The sequence below is a fragment of the Trichomonas vaginalis genome, chromosome I (assembly GCF_026262505.1).
Source record: "Trichomonas vaginalis G3 chromosome I, whole genome shotgun sequence".
NCBI lineage: Eukaryota > Parabasalia > Trichomonadida > Trichomonadidae > Trichomonas > Trichomonas vaginalis.
Window position 1 is genome coordinate 13,534,652 of NC_067203.1, and position 22,098 is coordinate 13,556,749.

A 22,098-nucleotide genomic window follows, 5' to 3' on the forward strand; every position below is an offset into this window, starting at 1 on the left:
GAGTGGAGGTATTGAGATCGTATAAGTATAGATGAGCTCACATTCAGATATGATGTGTGAACTTCTGTTTTCACTGCAATTTTGAATCAGAATAAACTCAAAACAAGAATAAAATGATATACTCACTCTCTAAATGTGTTCGAGATTTAAAGTTGTATGAATAAAACGATTCATCTTTCGAAGCCTCCCATTTAATGAGAGACTTCGAAAGATGAATGTATTCATGTAGATGAAATACTATATATGACCATGTGTGATACTAAAGATATCAAAATGTTCATTTTTAAGTGCAATAGAAGGGTTATCTCTCGTAAAATCTCAATTTAAGGAAGATTTAGAAAGAACTCCTTTCCTAAGTAGATAGTGTGTGGTTTCTGTCTTTTGGTTGATCAGGAACTATGAAATTAAGTCGGACAGAAAGAAGTTCTTTCCAAAACAGACTCCAAATGAGTTGTTCGAAAAGAACTTCCTTCTGTATATGGATAATTGTAGTTACCGCACTGAAGTATGTGATTGTGATGATGGAGTTCTGATAAATCTAAAATCGGATTAAGATTAATTGAAAACTCAAGTAATTCTTTGAAATCTTGTGTTGTCTGGCACTATAATAACCAAAGAATGAGAATATTATGTTGAATGATGAGTACGTGTGCTCGGCATTCGCCGAGCGAATTGAGTTTAACGTACTATGAAAAGTGACAAATTTGGGCTTTTTTTCCTAGGGTTATGATCTCTTCCTTTCTGCTCAATACGACAGAAATGAAAGAATGAATTTGTACTCCCTAATTGATTACTACAATCTGTATCTATCTTTAACATAGAATTAGCTGCATTGTGATTTATACTCCAGAATTATTCAATTTAAGATCAACCTCGTAAATTTTAATCATATTGCACCAATACTCCTACGTTGAGATAAGAACATGATTATACATACCAAAGCCCCATATTAAAAATCAAAATTTAGCACCTCCATTATGCAACCACATTATTCGTCGCAAATAAGTATATTTACGCATATTATGATGCATATTCACACAACTCGTATACATGAAAAGTTATTAAAATCAGACAAAATTATTGCAATAAGGAAAAAAAAACAACTTTATTATATATGTTAGTAATGAATTACAAATATTTCTACAAAGAATGCTCAATACTTCATATAATCTTCGAATATTTCTTATTACAAGTTAATACATTTTGACTCGAACATGATAAACAAAAGCTGACACGCTGATTACTACATTTATGAAAATATAGTACGTTTCCATTCATCTGTTTACGTGTTTTTGTTGGAATAAAATCATTTTTTTTTCTTTCATGAAATAAGAATTTTGCTGCGAAAGCAATATCTCTAACAATAATTAATACATTACGTCAACTCTGGAATGAGTATTTATCAAATATGATATCAAAATCAAAAATTAGTTGTTTTTTTATGAGTAAAAACGATGTAAATTGATTATTTGACTAATTATCAAATACTTTGATTTTCCAAATTTTTTTCGAAATTGATTTTTTCATGTGAAAATTCAAATTGTTTAATTTCATTTTTGAAATTTTGAATTTTTTTGGAATTTTGAGTTGATCAATTCAGCAGAATTGATAATGCTATTGCTTTAGGGCATACCACAAGGTGATGAATAAAAGGTGAACATTAACAAATTATTTTAAATCACAAATATCATCCTCATCAACTTTAATTCTAAAAAGAACTGTACTGAATTATGAAAATGCATGATTTACATTATTAAAATCTTTGAATGAAAATAGTACAAGATAAGTTTTTATTCATTTTTAATTAGATTTAAACGAAAAACTACTCCATATTAAAATTTAAGTCGAGAAATCGTATTTTGTTCTTATTTGTTAGCATTTTGTAGACATTCTAATCTTGAATTAATTTGTTACATGATATTATTAACAAATTTAACTGAAAAAATATGTTAATATGGAATAAACCATGATTATATAAGCTATCAATGCTATATATACATATGTAAAAGATTCATATTAACTCAATTAACAAAAATGATAGATTTTCATAAAGGTTCAATCTAGGTTCGTCCGAAAATTTTGATTTTTATATAGAAGACATAGTTTCATATACATAATTAAATTTTCAAACAAATTTGATCATACCATTTATTAAGCAGGATAGTATATTAATTACTATCAGTATAAAAATATAAAAATGATTATATTTAATTATTGCATAATTTAGTCAAAGAGTTATAAGCCTCAAGTGATTGTTATCACCTTCAATACACGTATACTTTATTGATTCATAGATATTTAATCTATGTTTGACATGTTGTTGTCGTCATTCGTTTTGTTCCCATTCTTCCTAAGTTAGAATTAGAGAATACACCATCCACATCATCTAATTTGGTCCTCAGCGATAGATTGGTTCATTTTGGAGGAGTCCCATCAGACAGTTTTCGAGCACCAAATATCAAATTTTAATGTATACAAATCTTTAGTGATTTATCTCTTTTATGATGAGTAAAAGGTTTCTGCTCATCAACATTTGATTTCCGACATATATGATTTCTAATTGCAATTATTTACTTTCTTTTTATAATCTAACTCTGTGACTCATACCATAAATTAATTATTGGAAAGTGTCAATATGTTTGGCACAACGCATGGCGGAAGATACCAAACCATGCAGGGAATATGATACGTTTAAGATCTCCGAACTTTTTTTCCAAAAATTTTCTATCGTTGAAAGAATTCGAAAGGTTGACTGTAGAATGTAAGTAATTGAAAGAGAAAGGCGATCGTCTAAAAAAATTTTTTTTGCACCATTTCAAAAGGAAAGTGACAATTCTGTCTGAATGAATCTTAAAGCTCAAACGCTCAAGGTAACATTGGCTGGAAACGCTAATGCGGGCAAAACATGCATGATCCATAGACTTATTCATTTCCAATATGTTGAAGGCTTTCATCAAACTGTTGGAACAGCTACACATGATTGGTCGCCAATTGTTGGAGATAAAACATTAGACATTCAGATTTATGATACAGCAGGTGCTGAGCGCTACAGATCTATCGCTTCTATTTACTTTAGAGAAGCAAACGGTGCGGTTATTACATATGATGCATCCGATGAAGTTCCAACCGAAGATCTTAAGTTCTGGATCCAGTCATTCAGAGAAATGGCCAAAGTAAACGCTCCGATTGTTATCGCAGCAAACAAAGCAGATTTAATTGAAGATCGTTCAGCTCTTCAGACTCAAGTTAACAAGGTCAAAGAGGAATTCGGTTACCCAGTCTTCATAACCTCTTCAAAGACAGGAGAAGGCATTGCTCAAATGTTCCAATTCTTGGCAGAGAAAATCCATGAGGTTTTCCCTGACAGTATTACAATAGATTCAGAATTCCACGAAAACGAGCAACCAGGCTGCCAATGCTGAAAATTATTTTATATTTTAGCAGATATCAAAGATTTTACTGTACGTTTATGTTATAAAATCAATTTGTATAAAATTCTTACATATTTTTTAAAAGAAAATATTTGATGATTAAAATCTAGAATTATCTTCCAAACAAAAGTCAGAATTGAAATGGAAATTTTCTCAGATATAGCTGAGATTCTTCAGTTAAAACAAATTTTATATCAATATTGTAAATTGAATCAAATTTACGGCATTATATTGATATATAATTCGTTTTATGATATAACAATGATATACTACTTGTACTGGATTGTACTATCGTGACATTTAAGAGATTTTTCTCGATAATTCTGGATGATTTTATAACTCTAGATTGTATTTGCCGATTTTCTCCAAACTACGTATTCTACATATGCATAATATGTATAGCCTTCAGCTGGAGTTTAAAGCCAAAATTTTGGTTAGAAGGGAGTGTCCGTACCTTTCATAAGATGAGATTTAAAAAACTCAGCTCTAATACTTTATAAAAACGATAAAAATTTTTTTATTAAAGAGGAACTTCCCATTTTGCGATTGCCGAGTAGTCGATGTTCTCGTCAACGAGTGGTTTGTCAAGAATTGTCAAAGCGGCTGTTCCGCACTCAGGGCAAGATCTCTTTGCTATTTCAAGCAGCATTGAAGAGATCTTTGTGTTGTCTGTGGCAGCTCCGAACACGATGTCAGTTAATTCTTGGCCGGAAAGGAAATTGGCCATATTCTGTCTGAAGCAAGAGAAATGAACAGCATGGCCGCATGGATAAACGTCGAATGGCTGATCTGAGACCTTTTGGTTGCAAATTACGCAAATTTGGTCGGCAGGTTCGACAATGATTGACGACATCGTTGTATCTGTGACAATACGTCTCTGCTCTGCCATTCTCTCGAGGATTTTCTTCCTTGTTTCCTCGGATTTTCGTAAATCTGCAGATGATTTGCCGACAGCTGTAGAAATCGTTTTATGGAGGTCGTCGAGTTGCATATCGCCTGGAATGAGTGGGAATATGTCGTCCAATGACAAAATTCTCTTCTGCGTCGCTTTCTGAATAATTTGCTTCCAATCGTCGGATTCGATGAAAGAACCGAGGTCGCGGCACGACCTAAGGATGAAGAGCCAACATTCCTTAAGATCGTCGGCTTTGTCGAGCTCTTTCATGAGATCTAAAATTGGTTGGGATTTTGACTTTGGTTTTGTAGTTGTAATATGTTTAATGATGTATCTGACAGCAGAAAGGTGTCTGTTGTCAACATGGGCGTAAATCTTGGCTGCAAGGTCGTATAATTTATGTGTTGCGCAATATGTTGCAATAAAGTCATGATCTGCCTTCTGGAAGTTCTTAGATTCAATGAACTCGTTGATCTTCTCTTGATTCTTCGAAATTACGTAGAAAATAAATTCCATCGAGAAATGAATCGGAGAAGTGAAGTATCCTTGCATAATAAGGTGCGGCATTAAGTTAGTAAAGTTGTCCATGTAGAATGAGTTGAGGTCCGATGCATCAGCAATGATAGAACAAAGAGCATCAAATATTGCGGACATTGTTGTTTCGCTAGACTCATCTAAGAAGTCTATGAACTTCATCTTCTGGTTCTTAATGACGCGCATGAAAATCTGGCGCTGGTTCTCAACAGAAAGAGTCTTTGTAAGTTTAAGCAAATGAACGTAATCTGGATTGCCATTTACTAAGGCTTGGACGGCATTCTCGAAGTCTTCGAAAATAATGCATGCATCAGTAAGGAGTGTCAACTCGCCATAGTGCTTAATTAACTTAATTACGGTTTTTCCATCGAGAGCTTCCTTGTAATCATTAATGAATTTCTTCAAAGCATCTATGTCAGCTTTCTTCTCGGCTTGTGGGATGGAGCTGAGGATGCCTAATTGAGTTTCAAGGTATAAATGACAATAAATTTGTTGTGCGGCTGGAGAAACACCGATCTTAGAAGCGCTCTTATAGAAATATGCTGCTAATGCAGGTGGACAATTTGATAGAAGGCGAACAACTTGATTGAATGGTAAATTTTCGTGAATTAAAGATTGTGCTGCAGCATTGTACTCCTTATTTTGAATCCTCTTTATTACAGATTTAGGGAGTGTAATGCCACATATAGATTCCGCAAGCTGAGGCTTATTTGGGAAAAGCGACATTTATCTATAAATTTTTATGCAGATTTATTATGTCATGTAAATTTGATTTCACTTCCCCTTATTACTTACATGTCAAAAATTAAAAAAAAAAACATAATGAGTGTTACTAAAAGGGAATTAAAAGCATGTTTTTAAATGAACTTCTCGAAAATGGCAACTTTATCCATGACTTTGAGATCGCGTTACATTTCAAAAGCAAACTCTAAGCATAAGTAGGCCTCTATATGATGAAACTACCTGTGCTATTAATTTTACGATGTAGAAAATACCAAATGGATATTTCAAAAAAAAATAGGATATAGATATAAAATACTGTAAAGATATGCATTTAAATACAATAATATACATCAGAAAAGACATGACATAATTCATTCTTTCTAATCGTCGGATTCAGAATTATTTTGGTTCGAATTGCTGGAATCCTTTGAATTCTTAGAGCGGGAAGAATGTTTATGTGATCTGCGTCTTCTTTTTCCGTCATCAGAGCTGCTGCTTGAAGATTGAGAGTATGAATCTGGAGAACTTTCGTAATCAGAGCTGTATGAATGACGATGATGGCGATGACGGTGGTGGCGATGATGGCTGCGGTGTGGCTTGCGTTTAGGTTCTGAGCTTGTACGAGCTGGTTCTGGTTCAATTGCATCAGAGTCATTAGGATTATCTGGTAACTGTACAACATCTGAGTTTTCCTCGAACTCAATTTGGGGCTTCTCGGCAGGTTCAGCATTTTGTTCAATTTCTCTTTGAGGAGGCTGATTATGGACATTAGGAGAATCTGGTGCATGTCTTACAGACAATTGAGCAGGTAATTTCGGTATTGCTGGCTTTTGAACACTTCCTGGGATTGAAGGTGGTCTAATGGCTGAATTGTTTGGTATTACTGGCTCATGCCTTGGTATTCTTGGGGCACTGCTTGGTTGTGGTGCAGCTGACTGATTGAACAGAATTGTTGTTCCGTAATCAATTGTTTTTGAAATAACTTTGGAAGAAATCTGCAAATTCTCAATGTTTTTGTTATTTGTTTTTGTAGCAATAAATTCAGCGTTAACCTTTGAAGAGCAAGTGAGGTATCCAATCGGAATTCCTCGACTTCCATATTCGATATCTAAAGATTTTAAGGAAAATTCATTTGTTCCTGGAGCATTTTTAATAATGAAGGATTTCAGTTCATCTAAATTCATATTTCCAAGGCCGGTGAACATAACTTTATATACTTCCATAGTTGAAGCTAAAAAAAAATGACAGTCAAATTTCTTACCAAAATGAATTTCAGATGTATTTTCCCAGAAAGACCGGGAAGGGGGTCCTTTCTTAAGGTCAGAACCCCCTTCTAGTATTTTTGGTGCCGGAAGAAGTGGCCTTTGCCGATATTGGAATTCCTTCCGGCAAAATTTTTGCATTTCACAGAAGTTGCGGTATGTGCATTCTAGCATCACAGATACACTCTCTATGATCTGTAGTTGCAATTTCCCACTGCATCGATTAAGATTCACAGCAGGCCCTGGCAAAATCAGAAAAATTGTCCAAGAAATACTGAGGAGGGCCCTTTCTCAAGATCAGGGCCCAATTCTAGTCTTTATGAAGCTGTGAGTCTACTATAGAAGCATAGTTTCGTAGAAAAGTGTCTGGATTCTGAACGATCTCCAGAAACTTGGCAGTATAGACTGTAAGTGAAACTCCAGTTTCTTGGAAAATAATATTCTGCATATATGGGTCATTTATGGCAGAACGATGACGAGATCGTCCTTATAATAGCGTTCAAAGCGAAACTCGGTTATGAGGATTAAATTTTCAGTATCAGATATATGATAAGGCTAGAACTTCATGTTTGCTTGTTCTCATGGCTGGATTACTCTCCTGCCTCACGGGATCAAGACGGCATTTGAGAAAGCCAGCCTTGAGAGATTTAAGTGAGGCACTGGCATCTCATAAGGCCAGATACTGTGTTTTTATATCTTTCATGGCCAAAAGATGACAAGACCACTCATCATTTTCACAATCAGGCCAAAACTCAGCCCTGAGGGTTGTTGCTACAGATTCTGAACTATGCTGAATCCAAATATTCGTATTTGATGAGCTCATCAAAATAAAACTTCATTTAATATTTGAAGTTTGCGAGATAGCATTGTTTCCTTCTGAAATTATTGTAGCAAATAGATTTCACGAAATATTCCTCAAATATTCATTATTTCATCCCCAAATTTTCGTGCCGATAATTGTTGAGAAATGTCAAAAAAATATTTTACAACATTTCACTTAGTTGTTATTATCAGATGATATACGATTCGGCTCTGCAGTTTAGTATCTGTCCAAGGAGTGGAATATAATGCTTAACAACTTATAGAAGCAAAATTCGTTATTATCCTAAATGTCAAAATTAATTTCGTCACTTTTCTAAAATTTCAACTAAAATTTTTAAATGTCTCAAATTCCACATTTGAATGAAATTCCTAAACCAAACTTCATTCAGATGCCAATCCCTGATAAACCAATAACACCTCCTCACACTCCAGACAGAATAACTGTTCAAAAACGAGGCAGTGCGTCTTCTACACCACCTGATAGCCCATCTCGCGCAAATCTTCAAGCTGCTGATAAAAAAGCATTAAAAACACTAATATCTCTCACGAGATCGATAGATACTACAGTAGAAAGACTTTATTCTTTCTGCGAACATATATTTAATGAAAAATTCAGTTCTTTATTAATAGATTATTTCGAAAAACACGTAACTACATTTAGAGAGCTCAATACATGCATTGTTTCTCAAAATCAATTCGAGCAAAGCAAGGCACGCGAATCAACTCCTTCCCCTGTTAGTTTTAACTTTCCTTCCAACATGGGAGTTGTTGATGAAGACTGGCCAAACCCAATTTCCGATCAATGGCTGGAATCGGCTCAATATTATATAAATGGTCCGGCTGCAGAGAAAATTAGTTCACCAAAACGCGAAGCATTATCACTAGATCAAAAATTACTGAATGCAGACCAGAAAAGACGCCATATTGAGAATATGAAACGGCTAGAAATTCGTAAACAAACAAATCGCGTTCGTAGAGTTGTTGAACGCAGAATACAGCAGAGCAGAGAAGCAGAAGAAGCATTTAAAGAGAAAATTGAAGCAGCAGATCAACGCCGCGACGCAATTTTAAATCAAAAAGTCGAAAGAGCTCGAAATGAATCAGAAAAAGCATCAGAATACAAATACATAGTTGACCTCGAGCAAGAAAGCAAGAGAGTTCAACTAAATCGAAAGAGCGACGAAATTAAAAAGCGTCATGACGAAATGGTTCGTACTTCTCAAGAAAAAGCTCGCGAACGCACAATATCTAAATCATCTCCAACGAATTTACGCCAAAGAAAGATGGCAGTGAAGAAAGGAGCGATTACTTTGGCAGAAGCACTCAGAGCAGGCCAAATTCCAGGTGATTTTGCCGAAAATGCAGAGAACGAAGACACATTTGACTATCCAAAGCTCCAGGAACCCAAAGAATCCCTCAGCCAACACGCAATTGAGACAATTAACAGAATTGAGTCAGATCCAACGGATCCAAAGAACACAGCTCGATTCCTTAAGCTTGTATCTGACTATAGATCATCATTATGCAGCTCTTCTCGTGCAGGATTGGCTTTAATCAAATCTCTCAAAGAATGCATCAGAAGTAACGCAAATTCGATAGATACAATGATCAGACATGTCACACAGATTGCAGATACATCACTTCCTTTCGCAGTTCATGTTGGCGTTGAAGCGATATCAGTATTTCCAAGTTTATGCAAGCACACTAACTCATTGAACACAATTAAAGAACTTATTACACTTTGGACCAGGATTCTTGATGCTAAGAATCCTCTTAACATAAGGATTTTCTTTGTTGAAAGATTATCTCAATCTGCCGCTTTAGATGGCATTTGCTTTTTACTAGGCCAATGCTCAGTTGACGATTTATCATCCTCAAAAATCCTTATGGCGTTAATTGCTTCAGATGTTTCATTACTTCAAGCGATGGCAGATTTATTTTTCAATACAACTTTTTCTGAAGATGTAAACTCCGTGGGAATTGACTGCGTTTCAAGGGCAATTGGACCATCTATTATAGATTTCTTAAATGCTATGTCAATAGATACAGCCAAAGCCCCTCACGATATCATTTCTCAAGCAACAATTGCGTTAAGTACTTTCATTGCAGGAATTCCGGGTTCAGCCGAGCAATTCATTGATGAAAATATAGCAGCAGAAATCAACTCAGTCATGAGAGCATTCTTATCTTCTTCTGCTCCATGTACAGCAGGAAAACATTTAATTGTATTGTTTGGTTTGCTTTGCAAGTCGAATACAGTTAAAGAATCATGTCTATGGCTGCCATCGCCAACAGTTTTGGACTTGTTATGCGGTTTACCTTTAGAATTTTTCATCAAAAGAGATGGAGCTGCTGTTTTACTGCCAACCATCGCTGCTTGCTGCTCAGGAAATGAGGAAAACTTGAAATACATTATGAATAGTGCACATGTCAATGAATCTCTTGTTGCAAAGTTCCTTGCAAGAGCTACAGCAATTCCGAATAATATATTGTCTATAGAACACAGAGTTTCGAAAGAAGATATTAATGTTTTAATAGAAAAGTTTAGTTCAGAAAAGAAATAAATAATATTATACTATTTATGAGTTTAATTACCTATCGTTCTTTTTTAAATATACTAAGCAACTAGGTATTAATTCTAAGATATTAAAACAATTGAGATTAGATCATAAATCTCGTAACACACCCCCAAAAGCGTCTCAATTTGAAATTTCTATCAGAAATAACCCAAAATGTATGGTAAAGATGCCATCAATGGCTTTAGCATATATAAATGTTACAAATCCTTGAATTTTGATTTATTGATAGAATATGGGACTTAAACATATACCATTAATATATAGGCAATTAGTAGATTTAAAATTTGTTCACATCACATCTAATTGCAGAGATTCTTCTTAAAAATAAAATAGAGAAAATAATAGTCCCTTCTATATGAACAGGATAGCTTATATTATGCGAAATATTTTCATTACCTACATCCTTGGGCGTGGTGCTGGAAATCAAAATCATCTGATAAAGGATGCTCATGTTTCCATATACATTATAATGAAAGTTCGATTTAAAACAATTTTGTAATGCTTATTCTGGCATAATATTTGATATTAATGGTACCCATCCAACTGATGGTTCAAAAAAAGTGACGCTTGGCCTTTCCTTCCGAATGTCTGCGCCAATTGTTATTGATGCTAAAGGCCACATCCAAGGTCGTCTTGCCGCCGCTGTTGCCAAGCAGCTCCTCAAGGGTCGCAAGATCGTTGTTGTTCGTGCTGAAGAAATCGTTTTAAACGGCAAGCACAAATTCACTGTCCACACCTACGAGCGCTTCCTCAACAAGACAACAAACTCCAACCCACGTGATGGTCCATTCCACCAGCGTGCTCCACGTGAAATCTTCGCTCGTGCTGTCCGCGGAATGCTCCCATACAAAACACACCGTGGTGCCGAGGCTTTCGAAAACCTCAAGGTCTTCGAGGGTGTTCCAGCCAAGTACGTCACATACAAGCGCGTCGTTATCCCACACGCCCTCCGCTGCGTTTCCATCCACACTGATCGCCCAACAACAAAGCTCGGCGAGCTCTCCACAACAATGGGCTGGAAGTACGGCAAGGTCGTTGCTGATCTTGAAGCCAAGCGCAAGGCCGAATCAGCCAAGTACTACGAAGCCAAGAAGGCTCAGCAGGACAAGAAGGCTGCTGCTATCGAGAAGGCTAACAAGCAGCTCGGTGCTCAGGCTGTCAAGTTCCTTGAGACATTTGCTGAGTAAATTTTTTATATCTTATATCTTATTTATCAAATTAAATATGCTTGCAAAGTTTACACATATAAAATTGAGAGTTCAAAAATGCTATCAGTAGCTTCATTTTTATTGGCGAAATTAAAAAATCCTATTTGTTTGCCGGTCAAAGAATTTTCATCTAAGTGGTATAATAAATTCAGGCTAGGCCTAGAAAGTGTAAGTATCAGATATAAATTGTTTACTCGAAAGATTCCTTAATAGTTTCTAAATATTTGTTAGCAGCTGGAACTAAACGAGCTGTTGTAGCTGGGAGATCAAAGGTGAAAAGAAGAACGATTGGCTTCTTGTCGCCAGCGCGTGGGGACTTGAGAAGGCAGAAACCATTTGTCTTCTTTGTGTTTGGATCAGCGCGACCATATAAGATTCCATCATAGAAACGGTGGACGTGGTAGTGAACACCATCATATGTTAAGCCAGCCTTGATTGTTTCATCGAAATCCTTGAATAATTCGAGCCATGTTGTAATCTCTTCTGGCTTAACTTCTGTTGTGGCAAGGAGTTGCTTGCCATCTTCTGTGAAGAGAACGAAATTCTGCCAATCCTTGTTTGCGTTTTTGATTGTCTCTACTGTTGGAGCAGTCATGAAAAAGTGTTCGATAAGGAGCGGTTTTTTCAAATCACGATAAATTTTTTTTTATACTCGAGTTTGAGTAATATTTAAATTTCCACCAGATTTTAATATCCCAAGGTTATATGTTTCACAATATTTCTTGATTCCATTTGGCTTTGTCCCTTCAAAAAGAGTTCAATTGACACAGATCATGGTCTTCTTTCATAAATTGACTGATTGGCCATTTGCAATGCGGTACATGCATTAATGGCTGACATTTTATTCATTCCAATCATCACTTAATCATGATATGATTGATGGGAATTCTCAAAATTCATATTCTATAATTTATTACATACACTTCAGTCTAGTTGGATCTGTATGTATTAAATTTTGACACTAAATAGTACAACTGATTCATTTAGTATTTTTCTTGATATTGCAAACATGTATTTTTTAATCAGAGCAGATTATTAGTTATAATTAGCTATATTTCTCATGAATTTCACCACTGAGCAAGATATTCTCTTTGAAATATAAACATTTTATAGTTTCTTGTTCTTTTATTCCGAATACAGACATATATCAGCTTAAAGAAGGAAAGTTATGAACTATAGAGAGGTGATAATCATAATATGACTAAAAAAATTGATATAGAGATTATCAAATTGAATATTATATTAAACTGGATTCAAAAATGTAATGAAAAAGAATAAAATGGATGTATACATACTAAGAATCATTTAGTTTTCATCAAATAGAAATATTGCAATTTTTAAAATTATATCCGTGTAATTTTATCAAATTAATTCAAATTTTGTTTTTAAACGGATGTCATTTGAAAAAATTGTTTACAAATAGAATAATATTGGATATATCTGGTAATAAACCGATATATCGAATTTTTTAATTGTGATCGATATTGAAAACTTCTTGTTTTTGAGTTGAAAGCAATAAAAAAATATGGGAGGAAGCCAAAGCTTAACTAAAAAGAAGTTACTCTTCCTTGGTCTTGATAATGCTGGTAAAACTACAATCCTTAAAGCTTTATCAAAAGAAAGTCCTGATAATGTTGCTCCAACACGTGGATTTAACGTGAAGCAGCTCAAAACAGGCAATTACGAATTCAACATTTGGGATGTTGGCGGTCAAAAGGCTCTTCGATCATATTGGGCATCATATTATGATAAAATTAATGCTATTGTTTGGGTAATTGATAGTGCTGATACTCACAGAATGGCTGAAACAGGTTTTGAACTTGCTGAGCTGCTTCAAGAAGAAAAACTAGCTGGTGTACCAGTTTTAATCCTCGCAAACAAGCAAGATTTAGCAACTGCAAAGAATCCTGACGAAATAGCAATAGAACTGGAATTACACAATATTAGAAATAGAAACTGGCAGATTCAAGGATGTTCGGCTGTGACTAGCGAAGGTCTTGAAGATGGTTTATCATGGCTGCGCCAAAATGTTAATTAAAGCTTATATTTTTGTATTAAATCAGAAACCCATCTAATATACTTCATCCAAACATACTTTAACAATAATGAACTCATAATAATGAAACAATCATTGATATTTTCTTTATTTTGGAATAATTTTATACTATTTCCATAATAGATATTGCATAAGAGAAGAATGCATCGTTTGTTGATTTGAGTTTTTACCATTGAAATAGCGATCTTTATTGAGAACATTTAAACTTATTGTATTTGGAAGATCTATACAGTGTCATTCTCTTTACATTTTATTGCTTAATTGCTGGCTTTCCTTTGCTTTCTAATATCATTTCATTCTTTAATAAAATCAATATTCTTTTAGTTGAATTTAAGGCATTTGCATCGAAATCGTTGTTAAATAACTATAGCAATGAGTAACTTGATCAATTTAGATTTTGTGATGACTTTATGATTTGAGAAATATCTTTTTAAAAAAATAAGGAAATATACATTAATAGATGATATTTTATTATATCTACCAAATCTTATATAAGTCTTAATACTCCACTTGTCTAAATTTCTTGAAATAAGTCCAATTGTTGACATCATAAATCTTTGTTAAAGCATTCAAAGATCCAACAAAAGAGTTATAATTCTTTGTTACAGGTTCACTCCATTGAGCAACAGCAGTGGCAGCAGCTCTTGGCAATGTTTGGTACATGACCCTCTCAAAGTTTGGAGTCATTTCTCCCCATACACAAGCCTCTATACCAAGGATATTCTTTATATCTTCATCTTTGTGGAATTTTTCAATTGGTTCATAAGTGTAAACATCTCTTAATGTGTTTACAGGTGCTCCTTTTATGACATAAGTGGAGTCATCGACGAATTCCTGTCTGTAGTCAAGATAGAATGGTTTTGTTGGTGCCAAAATCGTTGGGTATCCGAATGTTTCTGATTTTCCTTTCGCTGAATGCCTCAACCAACTCAAAACCGTCAAATTTCCAATTTTTCCAACATAAGCAGCTTCAGACCACCCGATTGCCTTCTTTCCTTTGGATGCTAAGAAGTTTGCGAGCTCCTGGGTGAAATATGCTTGCATGTATTCTTCTTTGCTGTTCTCATCATCCCACAAATTAAGTTTTCGTATACGACTTTGACACTTTTTACAATTTCTCCAATGGAATTTGTTTACTTCATCTCCACCGATATGGACGTACTCTGAAGGGAAGATTTCCATAACTTCTGTGAGAATATCCTTTATAAATGTCATTGTATTTGGATTTCCGACACAAAGAATGTCAATTTGTGGACCAAATTTTTGTGCAACATGATAAGGTCCGCCTGTGCATCCAAGGTCGGGATAGGCGGCCAAAGCAGAGACGGAATGGCCTGGTAAGTCGATTTCTGGTACAATTGTGATCTGGCGGTCTGCTGCGTATTGAACAAGTTTGCGGAGTTCATCTTGTGTGTAAAATCCACCGCGAGGAATTCCATCTTTCATTGTGGAGTTCCTCATGGAGCCAATAAGCGTAAGATTGGGGTATTTCTTTGATTGAAAGCGCCAGCCTTGGTCATCTGTGATATGAAAATGGAAATAGTTCATATTGTGGAGAGCCATGATATCTATGAATCTCTTGACATTATCGAATGTTTGGAAATAGCGTGAGACATCTAAAAGAAGTCCTCTGAAAGAAAATCTCGGTCTATCGATGATTTCAACTTGATAGAATTTGACACTGTATACTTTTTGAGTTGGAATCAATTTTCTTAGCGTTTGAATGCCATAAAATGATCCTCTGCTTGTACTTCCGTTAATATAAATTTTATAATCAGTAATTGTAAGGTTATAAGCTTCTTCATTGGAGTCTTGATAACCAGTATCAATTATTATAGAGCAGTCATCCGATATTTTTCCAATTAGATTGACAGAAATGCCTGCTTGTTCGAAAATGTAACCAACAAGAAATTGAGCTTGAGTTTTAAGTTTAGGTTTTGTATTGTCATAACAAACTACTGATGATGATGTCAAATCGAATAATTCTATTTTTGCAGAGAAAGATACTGAATAAGGATGCGGAATAATAGATGTAGGATCGATTGCTGGGTTTGATAAGACAAATTTAATTATAATTAGAGTAATAATAACACCATATATGATCGGTATTATGCAATCTCTAATGTCAAGCGAAATTCTTGCCCTTCTCATAAATTTTTAAATTAAGGGTGCACACGAGAGGATCATGTAAACTTCAGAATTTAGAACCTTATTTTTAGGCATTATCTTGGCTACCTATTTAGGCTCGAAAAAGCAAAAAATATCAAAAAATACAACTTGACTCCATTATGACCCTTTCATGGAGGTAGTTTTTATCCGCTAGTATTTTCCCTTTGAATCTCTTTACAATTCGAAATCAAATTCAAACCTCAGTAGAAGAAAGGAAGAATCGACTTACTACGGTTGTAATACGAATAAATACATATATTTAATTATTTTTATTTACATAATAATTGTTTGAAGCTCATATTCCATCAAATTTTTAAATAAAAACATTAAAATGTTGAAAATGTTCATATATTTTAATAGGGTTTTGGCACTTTATTGAGGAATTACTACATACATAGTCGAACTGAACTTGATATTTTGAAATTTAAATTATTTATCAAAATTAAAATTTAACTTGAAATTTATAATTATTTAGTCATATTTTGCATAATTCTAAGTAGATTTTGTAAAAAATCAAGAAAGAAAAATTTTAACGTGCTTTATTTTTTCTTTTTTATAATAATACATATTATTATATAATTAACATATTCATAATGTTTCACCCTTTCAAAAATATAATCCTCCTCCTCTCAAATAAACGTACATACGGGTGGCCTCTTTTTTCAAAAAATTAAAATTTGAAATTTTGGGCTCAAATATTAGAGATTTTTTCAACCTTCAACGATATATGTTGTCTATATCAGACCTCCTTTCTTTTTGATACTTAACATTGTTCCTAAATCTTAGCCGTTAAGGCTGTTCTGAAAATATTTTTTTTTCGAAAAAATTCGAAAAAAATTCTTAAAATTCAAAAATCCCTTAATTCCTGAGGATTTTGGAAAAAAGTTTTTACATGAACATGTGTATATTATATGAAGTATATTGATAAGGTAAAAATCAAATTTTATTGCATATTCATCGAGAAAATAAACTAACGAATCCCTCAAAATTGAGAGGGTAATCCTCCTCTCAAATAAACGTACATACGGGTGCACCCTTAATGCAAGCCTTTTGTCAGTGCTTAGTCTAACTTGATTCAGCTTGAAATATGAAGCAGAAACAAATGCATCGACTTATTCTAATGATAGTAACCAGTTATTTACTTCTATTCCTCATTATCTGCTTTATATAATATATCTTTTGAAATATTCTTTTGATTCTTGACTCACATGGCTATTCTAAAGAAACTAGCAATTGAATTGATAGTTATAGACATATGAAGCCGTGACCTTGGTCAATACGAATGAATTTTACAAACTCCAAGCATATTATGAATTTGTATACTGTCAAACTTAATAACTACTAGATTTATTTTGTTATTATGCAGTGTATGTATATGTAAATGTAAAAATCAATATGAAAATTTCATTATCAAAGTTTTATTCATTTTTATACTATGCTATCTAAGTTAAAAAGATCGTGTAAGAAATACAACATATAAGATATAGTTTAGATGTTTATTATATAAAATTTTAACAAAAACACTAGTAATATCAATATCTAATTTCATGCTGTTGCAACGCGTTCTTTCTTTTCATACATGTGCAGTGATTTTTCAAAATTCCTGATCCACAAGTACAATAAGCTTTTGTTCCATTAAATTTGATGACATTGTGTCCTTTGTGGCATCTATTCTTGCATGCTGTGCAAATTGCGTGGTATTCGTCACTGCAATCCAAGCAGCACCACAATTCAGGACTTGGAGATGGAACATCACGAGTGATAATGAAAGAACAGTCAATTTCTGGGTTGAATATAAGTAAAGGTCTTTGTAAAATGGAACTGTTGAAGTTTTTCTGCTGTTTGAAGAATTCTACGGCTGGTTGATTATTATTTACATGGAAAATCCAAGCAGCATTCACTCCATCTGCATTACAGAAGTTTGCATCCATTCCTGCTTCAACGAGTGCTTTCGCTGTAACGAAATCGTTGTCATAAGCTGCAGTTGTCAGAAATGTCTCTTTTGGATCCATTAAATAGGAGAATCCACGATCTTTAGAATACTCAATCACTTTAGTATTACCTTCAGCGGCAAGTTTTTTAAAAGTAATATATAATTCATGGGAATTTTTCGATCTTGAGTAAAATTGCTTTTGAATTTCAAGTTCTTCAATTGTTTTTGCTTGATCTGATATTTTCTTTTGAAGACTTTCTTCATTTCCTTCTTTAATTGTGTCTAATGTGCTCTTATAATTTTGAATTTGATTTCTCATTTCATTTATCTCTTTATCTTTCTCTGATGATATCTGCCGCTGCTCATATAATTGGTTCCTCAAAGATTCGATGTCTTTCTGGCATTCTGTAAGAATTCGACTTGATTCTACCGAATTAAGGTTTATTTGTATCTTAGAAACCTCTCCATTGCTTGGCTTTCCATTTCTCATCATGTCTGATTGAGCTCTCTGTAATTTCATGATTTCTTCTTCTTGTAATGAAATTTTGTTTTCTCCAACTTCAACTTTCCTCAAAAGATCAGCTATGATTTCATCTTTTTGTTTTAGCTTTGTATTTGCTTCTTCAAGTTCCTTTTCTTTGTTATTTGCAAATTCATCTTTAATTTTTTGCAAATTCTTGTAACCATCGATTTCTTCTTGTTTAGACTTCATAGCAGCGTTATTTTCTTCTATGATTTTCGTTATTTCATTCGACAAATTTTGTTTTTCTATTTCTAATTTTGAGATTTTATCTTTGAGATTTTCCGCATCTGTTAAGATTTTTCCATATTCCATGTTCTCCTGTGCCAATTCATCGTTTTGTTTCTGTAATAACTCGAATTTCTCTTTAAACTTTGAATTTTCGTTGGCATCTTCTTCATATTTCAAATTTTCTTCTAGTAATAGATCGAATTGGTTTGATACGAATGTGCATATTGCTTGAAATGGTTTGCATTCTAATACTTGATTCAAAAAATTGAGAAAGATAGTTAATTCACCAAAGTCATCACTGAATGTGATATCTAGTTCACGAAAAACTCTAAATGTCTCTGGGATATTAAAATTATTCTTGCATCCACCTAAAATATACTTTGCTTGTTCTGTGTTAAACTTAGAATCTTTTATATGTTCGATAAGGTACTCTATATTATTAACTTGCGCAAAGAGAGTATCGTTTTCGATAGCTTCTCTGATTTCATCAGTCATTTATTTTTTAAAGTCAAAATTTTTTAAAAATTAAATGTGATTAGATATATATTCAAACAAGATAGTTTTATTTTTTGAGTGATGTCAACTGCGAGAAAATTTGACTAAAAATTATTTTTGACAAAGTTACTAAATCAACGTAATACATTTGTTACCTTTATCTAGAACATATAAGCTAACTACGAAATACCGCTTTAAGCCTTTCCTAGATATAAAATATTTAAAATCTAGGCCAATTATGATGCGATAATACGTATAGCCCCCTAGCTATCATGTTCATGCATTTGTTGACATCAAGCTGTGCAGTACAATCACCGAAATGATCCCATCCATTTGCATAAAAAACAATATGATATAATTCAAATATTTGGCATATTGATACAACAGGATAGTCATACCAGTCTGCAAATGGGGTACATACTGCAGATTTTGGCTGCATAAAGATTGCATTGTCAAGATTTGATCCTGTTGGAGTAAATATAAATTTAACTTGATTCCAAGATCTAATTGCCTGCAGCATAGTGTTAAATTTATCTGGCCAGACTTCCCAATTGATTTCTGGAAATGTTTCTTTGGCAGTGTTAACAATCTCTTTAAAATTAGATATGTGTCGATTTCCTTTTGCTGGTCTGTTTAAGAAAACATATCTATATGGTGGCTTCTCCTCAAGATTTGCTTTCTGCTTAAATAGATTCGACAAATTAATAAGAGATTGCCCAAGATGGCATAAGAATGATCTATTTCCTACAAATGTATGTAACTCCTTTGCAAATATGTAATCACTAAACTTTGGTAAGATTATTGTATGAGAAGTATTGAAACCAAGAAGCTTCAATGAATCTAAACACCAAGTTGGGTGTCCTGATATGACTAAATATGCATTGTCAAAAACTTCTTGAGGAAGCATAATTAAAGGTGAAAGTGCATCTTTCATCCAATGGCCAAACATCAATCCAAAGCGATTTGATAAAGATATTACCCTATCATAATGGCCGATACATTCTCCTGGAATTGCTCCGATCTGATGATTTCGGTAAGGAAGCTGATACCATATGCCATCAATGATTATCGCACCTATTCTATTAACATATGCATTTCTCAACACATAATATGTTGAATTCACGACCTCAATCGATGAATCAAATACTGGTGAGTCAAAACGATACATTTCACGATCATTCAAGTCTAACATCCATCTATTATGCGACCGATCTATTCTGCTGTAAATCTGTCTATAACTAATTATATGATTTTTATCAACATTTGTTAGTGTTCGAGTGAAAACTGCTGTCTGGTTTCTTGGAATCATCTCTTCAATATATGAAAATGAATATTTGTCACCCATATTGTCTGAATTCATACAAATTAAGAATGATATTTTAATTTGATATAAAATTAACAGAGATATGAAAGCGATTATTATATATTGAGCAATATTAACTGCAATCATTATAGATTTTCCCAAGAATTTAGTACAATTATGAAGGATGGCCCGAAATCTTTTCCATACATTCATAATTTTGAAAAGAATTTAAAGATAAGTTGTACGAAATGCTTATTAAATCTAGCAACTGTGAAGATATTAATACCAAAAACTAATAATTTCTAAATTATTTTTAAAAATTGATAAAAAAATAAAAATAAAGGTATAAAACAGTAATACTTTATTATTTTTATTTATCAACAACAAGCTGCTCCATTTCTGAGATGTCTATCTGCAGTGTTTCCAGTGGATCTAAAGGAGGTTTGCGGGCACTCATTTTACAGAGAGCTTTCTCAGCAATGGCTGTAATATGTGACAAGTAGAGTAGTTGGACCTTGATTTTGTGTTTGAGTTCTGATGATTCTTGATCATCAACGCCCATCTTCTCTAATCGATATTCAATGACCTTACACTCCTTATGGAGTGAGTCAATAACATCGTTTAAGTTATTTACAGTAGATTTAGTGGATTCATTTTTAAGAATATTTAATAAAGCGTGGAATGGTAAAGATTCGATGTTATCTGTTGCTGTATTGTATGATTTTTGGAATTTCTTAAATGATTGTGCGTACATAGCGTGAGATTGCTGTGCATCTTCGAATTTATTTGATTTTTCTAAATAGAATTCAATAGAACGGACAAATTTGTTGGAGGCTTCATCCTTTTCAGCAATCAATCTCTGTAGTTTACTATTTTCTTGCTGAATCAACTGATCAAAGTTAATTGATAAAACTCCAAGAGGTTTTGGCTGTGCGCCGTTCTTAAGCTGCTCGATAGCATTAATTTGTTCGGTAAGATGTGTTACTTCGATTGCTTGGCGAACCATTTGATTTTGCTGCGGAATTTTGTTTAAATCTCCATTTTTCGATAAAAGTTTAGCAGCTGTTGGAGATAGTAAAGCAACATTCCTAAGCTTTGCTTCTCCACGCTCTTGATTCAGTAATTGCTGAGCTTTTTGGATCCTTATGTCGAGTTGTTCATTGGCTTTTTGCATATTACTGAGTTGCTGCTTTGCTTTCTGATATCTTGTATTAGCTCTAAAGTTTTCTTCAATCAGATGAGTATTGTTTAGAATATTTGGCTGGTTTAAAGTGAGATCAAGCCTTTGAAGAGGAGGCATTGATTGAAGCTCTGTATTTCTCGCATTAATACCATTTAAGGCTGTTCTCAGTAACTGGAGCTTATTTTCAAGAGAAGAAATCGATTTCTGCTTGATTGCAATGGAGATTTCTTCTTCCATAATAATATGCAGGGGGTAACACAATAATTGGTGCGCAGTGCAGCAATAATAATTTTTCGCCTTATTTAATTAAATAAAATTAGATATTTAAATTTCATATTTTTGTGAAAGAAAAATGTGATTTTGTATATTCTTTATAAATTCTTGCATCTCCCAATAGATATATCCATGGTAATTGCATTAATATAGAAATAAAATGTCATATATATCCTTACTGCATCATTCAAAAAGCGTTTAATTATCTTCATGAGTTAGATATCTTTGATAAAAAATTAAAATTATATTGTCGATAGGTAATACTACAAATCACGGTCTAATTTCATTATAATGATAAAACTGCACTCAGACTCATACATCAAAATTTATTTTTCTGCATCTCACGCAATTACACTCAGAATCCGCTGCTGTTATAATAAAATGCTTCTTCAATGCATACTATTATATACTCATATCATTGAATTATGATTATTCATATTATTTATAAATTTCTGGCAACAGATATGAAGATTAATTGAAC

The 22,098-nt window shown here is 33.5% G+C and overlaps 11 protein-coding genes across 11 annotated transcripts, besides 2 other annotated features; 4 read left to right on the top strand and 7 right to left on the bottom strand.

The window, feature by feature from the left end:
• Positions 1-639: 639 nt before the first annotated feature.
• Positions 640-687: a mobile genetic element.
• A 1,493-nt stretch (positions 688-2,180) lies between these two features.
• TVAGG3_0980730 (GTPase protein) lies at positions 2,181-3,495 on the top strand (the record flags this gene model as incomplete). Its single annotated transcript, XM_001322687.2, has 1 exon — positions 2,844-3,422. One exon carries the CDS (start codon positions 2,844-2,846, stop codon positions 3,420-3,422), a length of 579 nt encoding a protein of 192 aa, XP_001322722.1.
• Positions 3,496-3,924: 429 nt separating this feature from the next.
• On the bottom strand, positions 3,925-5,602 carry TVAGG3_0980740 (vacuolar protein sorting-associated protein 18-like protein family; the record flags this gene model as incomplete). Its single annotated transcript, XM_001322686.1, has 1 exon — positions 3,952-5,586. One exon carries the CDS (start codon positions 5,584-5,586, stop codon positions 3,952-3,954), a length of 1,635 nt encoding a protein of 544 aa, XP_001322721.1.
• A 287-nt stretch (positions 5,603-5,889) lies between these two features.
• TVAGG3_0980750 (uncharacterized protein) lies at positions 5,890-6,806 on the bottom strand (the record flags this gene model as incomplete). The annotated part of the gene is made up of 1 exon (XM_001322685.2): positions 5,964-6,806. The coding sequence occupies one exon, from the start codon at positions 6,804-6,806 to the stop codon at positions 5,964-5,966; it is 843 nt and encodes a 280-aa protein (XP_001322720.1).
• A 1,199-nt stretch (positions 6,807-8,005) lies between these two features.
• On the top strand, positions 8,006-10,231 carry TVAGG3_0980760 (S phase cyclin A-associated protein in the endoplasmic reticulum family; the record flags this gene model as incomplete). Its single annotated transcript, XM_001322684.1, has 1 exon — positions 8,006-10,231. The coding sequence occupies one exon, from the start codon at positions 8,006-8,008 to the stop codon at positions 10,229-10,231; it is 2,226 nt and encodes a 741-aa protein (XP_001322719.1).
• A 599-nt stretch (positions 10,232-10,830) lies between these two features.
• On the top strand, positions 10,831-11,492 carry TVAGG3_0980770 (universal ribosomal protein uL13 family; the record flags this gene model as incomplete). The annotated part of the gene is made up of 1 exon (XM_001322683.2): positions 10,831-11,433. One exon carries the CDS (start codon positions 10,831-10,833, stop codon positions 11,431-11,433), a length of 603 nt encoding a protein of 200 aa, XP_001322718.1.
• Positions 11,493-11,538: 46 nt separating this feature from the next.
• On the bottom strand, positions 11,539-12,057 carry TVAGG3_0980780 (uncharacterized protein; the record flags this gene model as incomplete). The annotated part of the gene is made up of 1 exon (XM_001322682.2): positions 11,645-12,049. One exon carries the CDS (start codon positions 12,047-12,049, stop codon positions 11,645-11,647), a length of 405 nt encoding a protein of 134 aa, XP_001322717.1.
• A 915-nt stretch (positions 12,058-12,972) lies between these two features.
• Positions 12,973-13,503, top strand: TVAGG3_0980790 (GTP binding; the record flags this gene model as incomplete). Its single annotated transcript, XM_001322681.1, has 1 exon — positions 12,980-13,492. The coding sequence occupies one exon, from the start codon at positions 12,980-12,982 to the stop codon at positions 13,490-13,492; it is 513 nt and encodes a 170-aa protein (XP_001322716.1).
• A 477-nt stretch (positions 13,504-13,980) lies between these two features.
• On the bottom strand, positions 13,981-15,661 carry TVAGG3_0980800 (glycosyl hydrolase; the record flags this gene model as incomplete). The annotated part of the gene is made up of 1 exon (XM_001322680.2): positions 14,009-15,661. One exon carries the CDS (start codon positions 15,659-15,661, stop codon positions 14,009-14,011), a length of 1,653 nt encoding a protein of 550 aa, XP_001322715.1.
• A 15-nt stretch (positions 15,662-15,676) lies between these two features.
• Positions 15,677-16,715: a mobile genetic element.
• A 496-nt stretch (positions 16,716-17,211) lies between these two features.
• Positions 17,212-18,858, bottom strand: TVAGG3_0980820 (perineurial glial growth protein family; the record flags this gene model as incomplete). The annotated part of the gene is made up of 1 exon (XM_001322679.1): positions 17,212-18,858. One exon carries the CDS (start codon positions 18,856-18,858, stop codon positions 17,212-17,214), a length of 1,647 nt encoding a protein of 548 aa, XP_001322714.1.
• Positions 18,859-19,078: 220 nt separating this feature from the next.
• On the bottom strand, positions 19,079-20,203 carry TVAGG3_0980830 (glycosyltransferase family; the record flags this gene model as incomplete). Its single annotated transcript, XM_001322678.1, has 1 exon — positions 19,079-20,203. One exon carries the CDS (start codon positions 20,201-20,203, stop codon positions 19,079-19,081), a length of 1,125 nt encoding a protein of 374 aa, XP_001322713.1.
• A 304-nt stretch (positions 20,204-20,507) lies between these two features.
• On the bottom strand, positions 20,508-21,581 carry TVAGG3_0980840 (uncharacterized protein; the record flags this gene model as incomplete). The annotated part of the gene is made up of 1 exon (XM_001322677.1): positions 20,532-21,581. The coding sequence occupies one exon, from the start codon at positions 21,579-21,581 to the stop codon at positions 20,532-20,534; it is 1,050 nt and encodes a 349-aa protein (XP_001322712.1).
• Between the last annotated feature and the right edge of the window lie 517 nt (positions 21,582-22,098).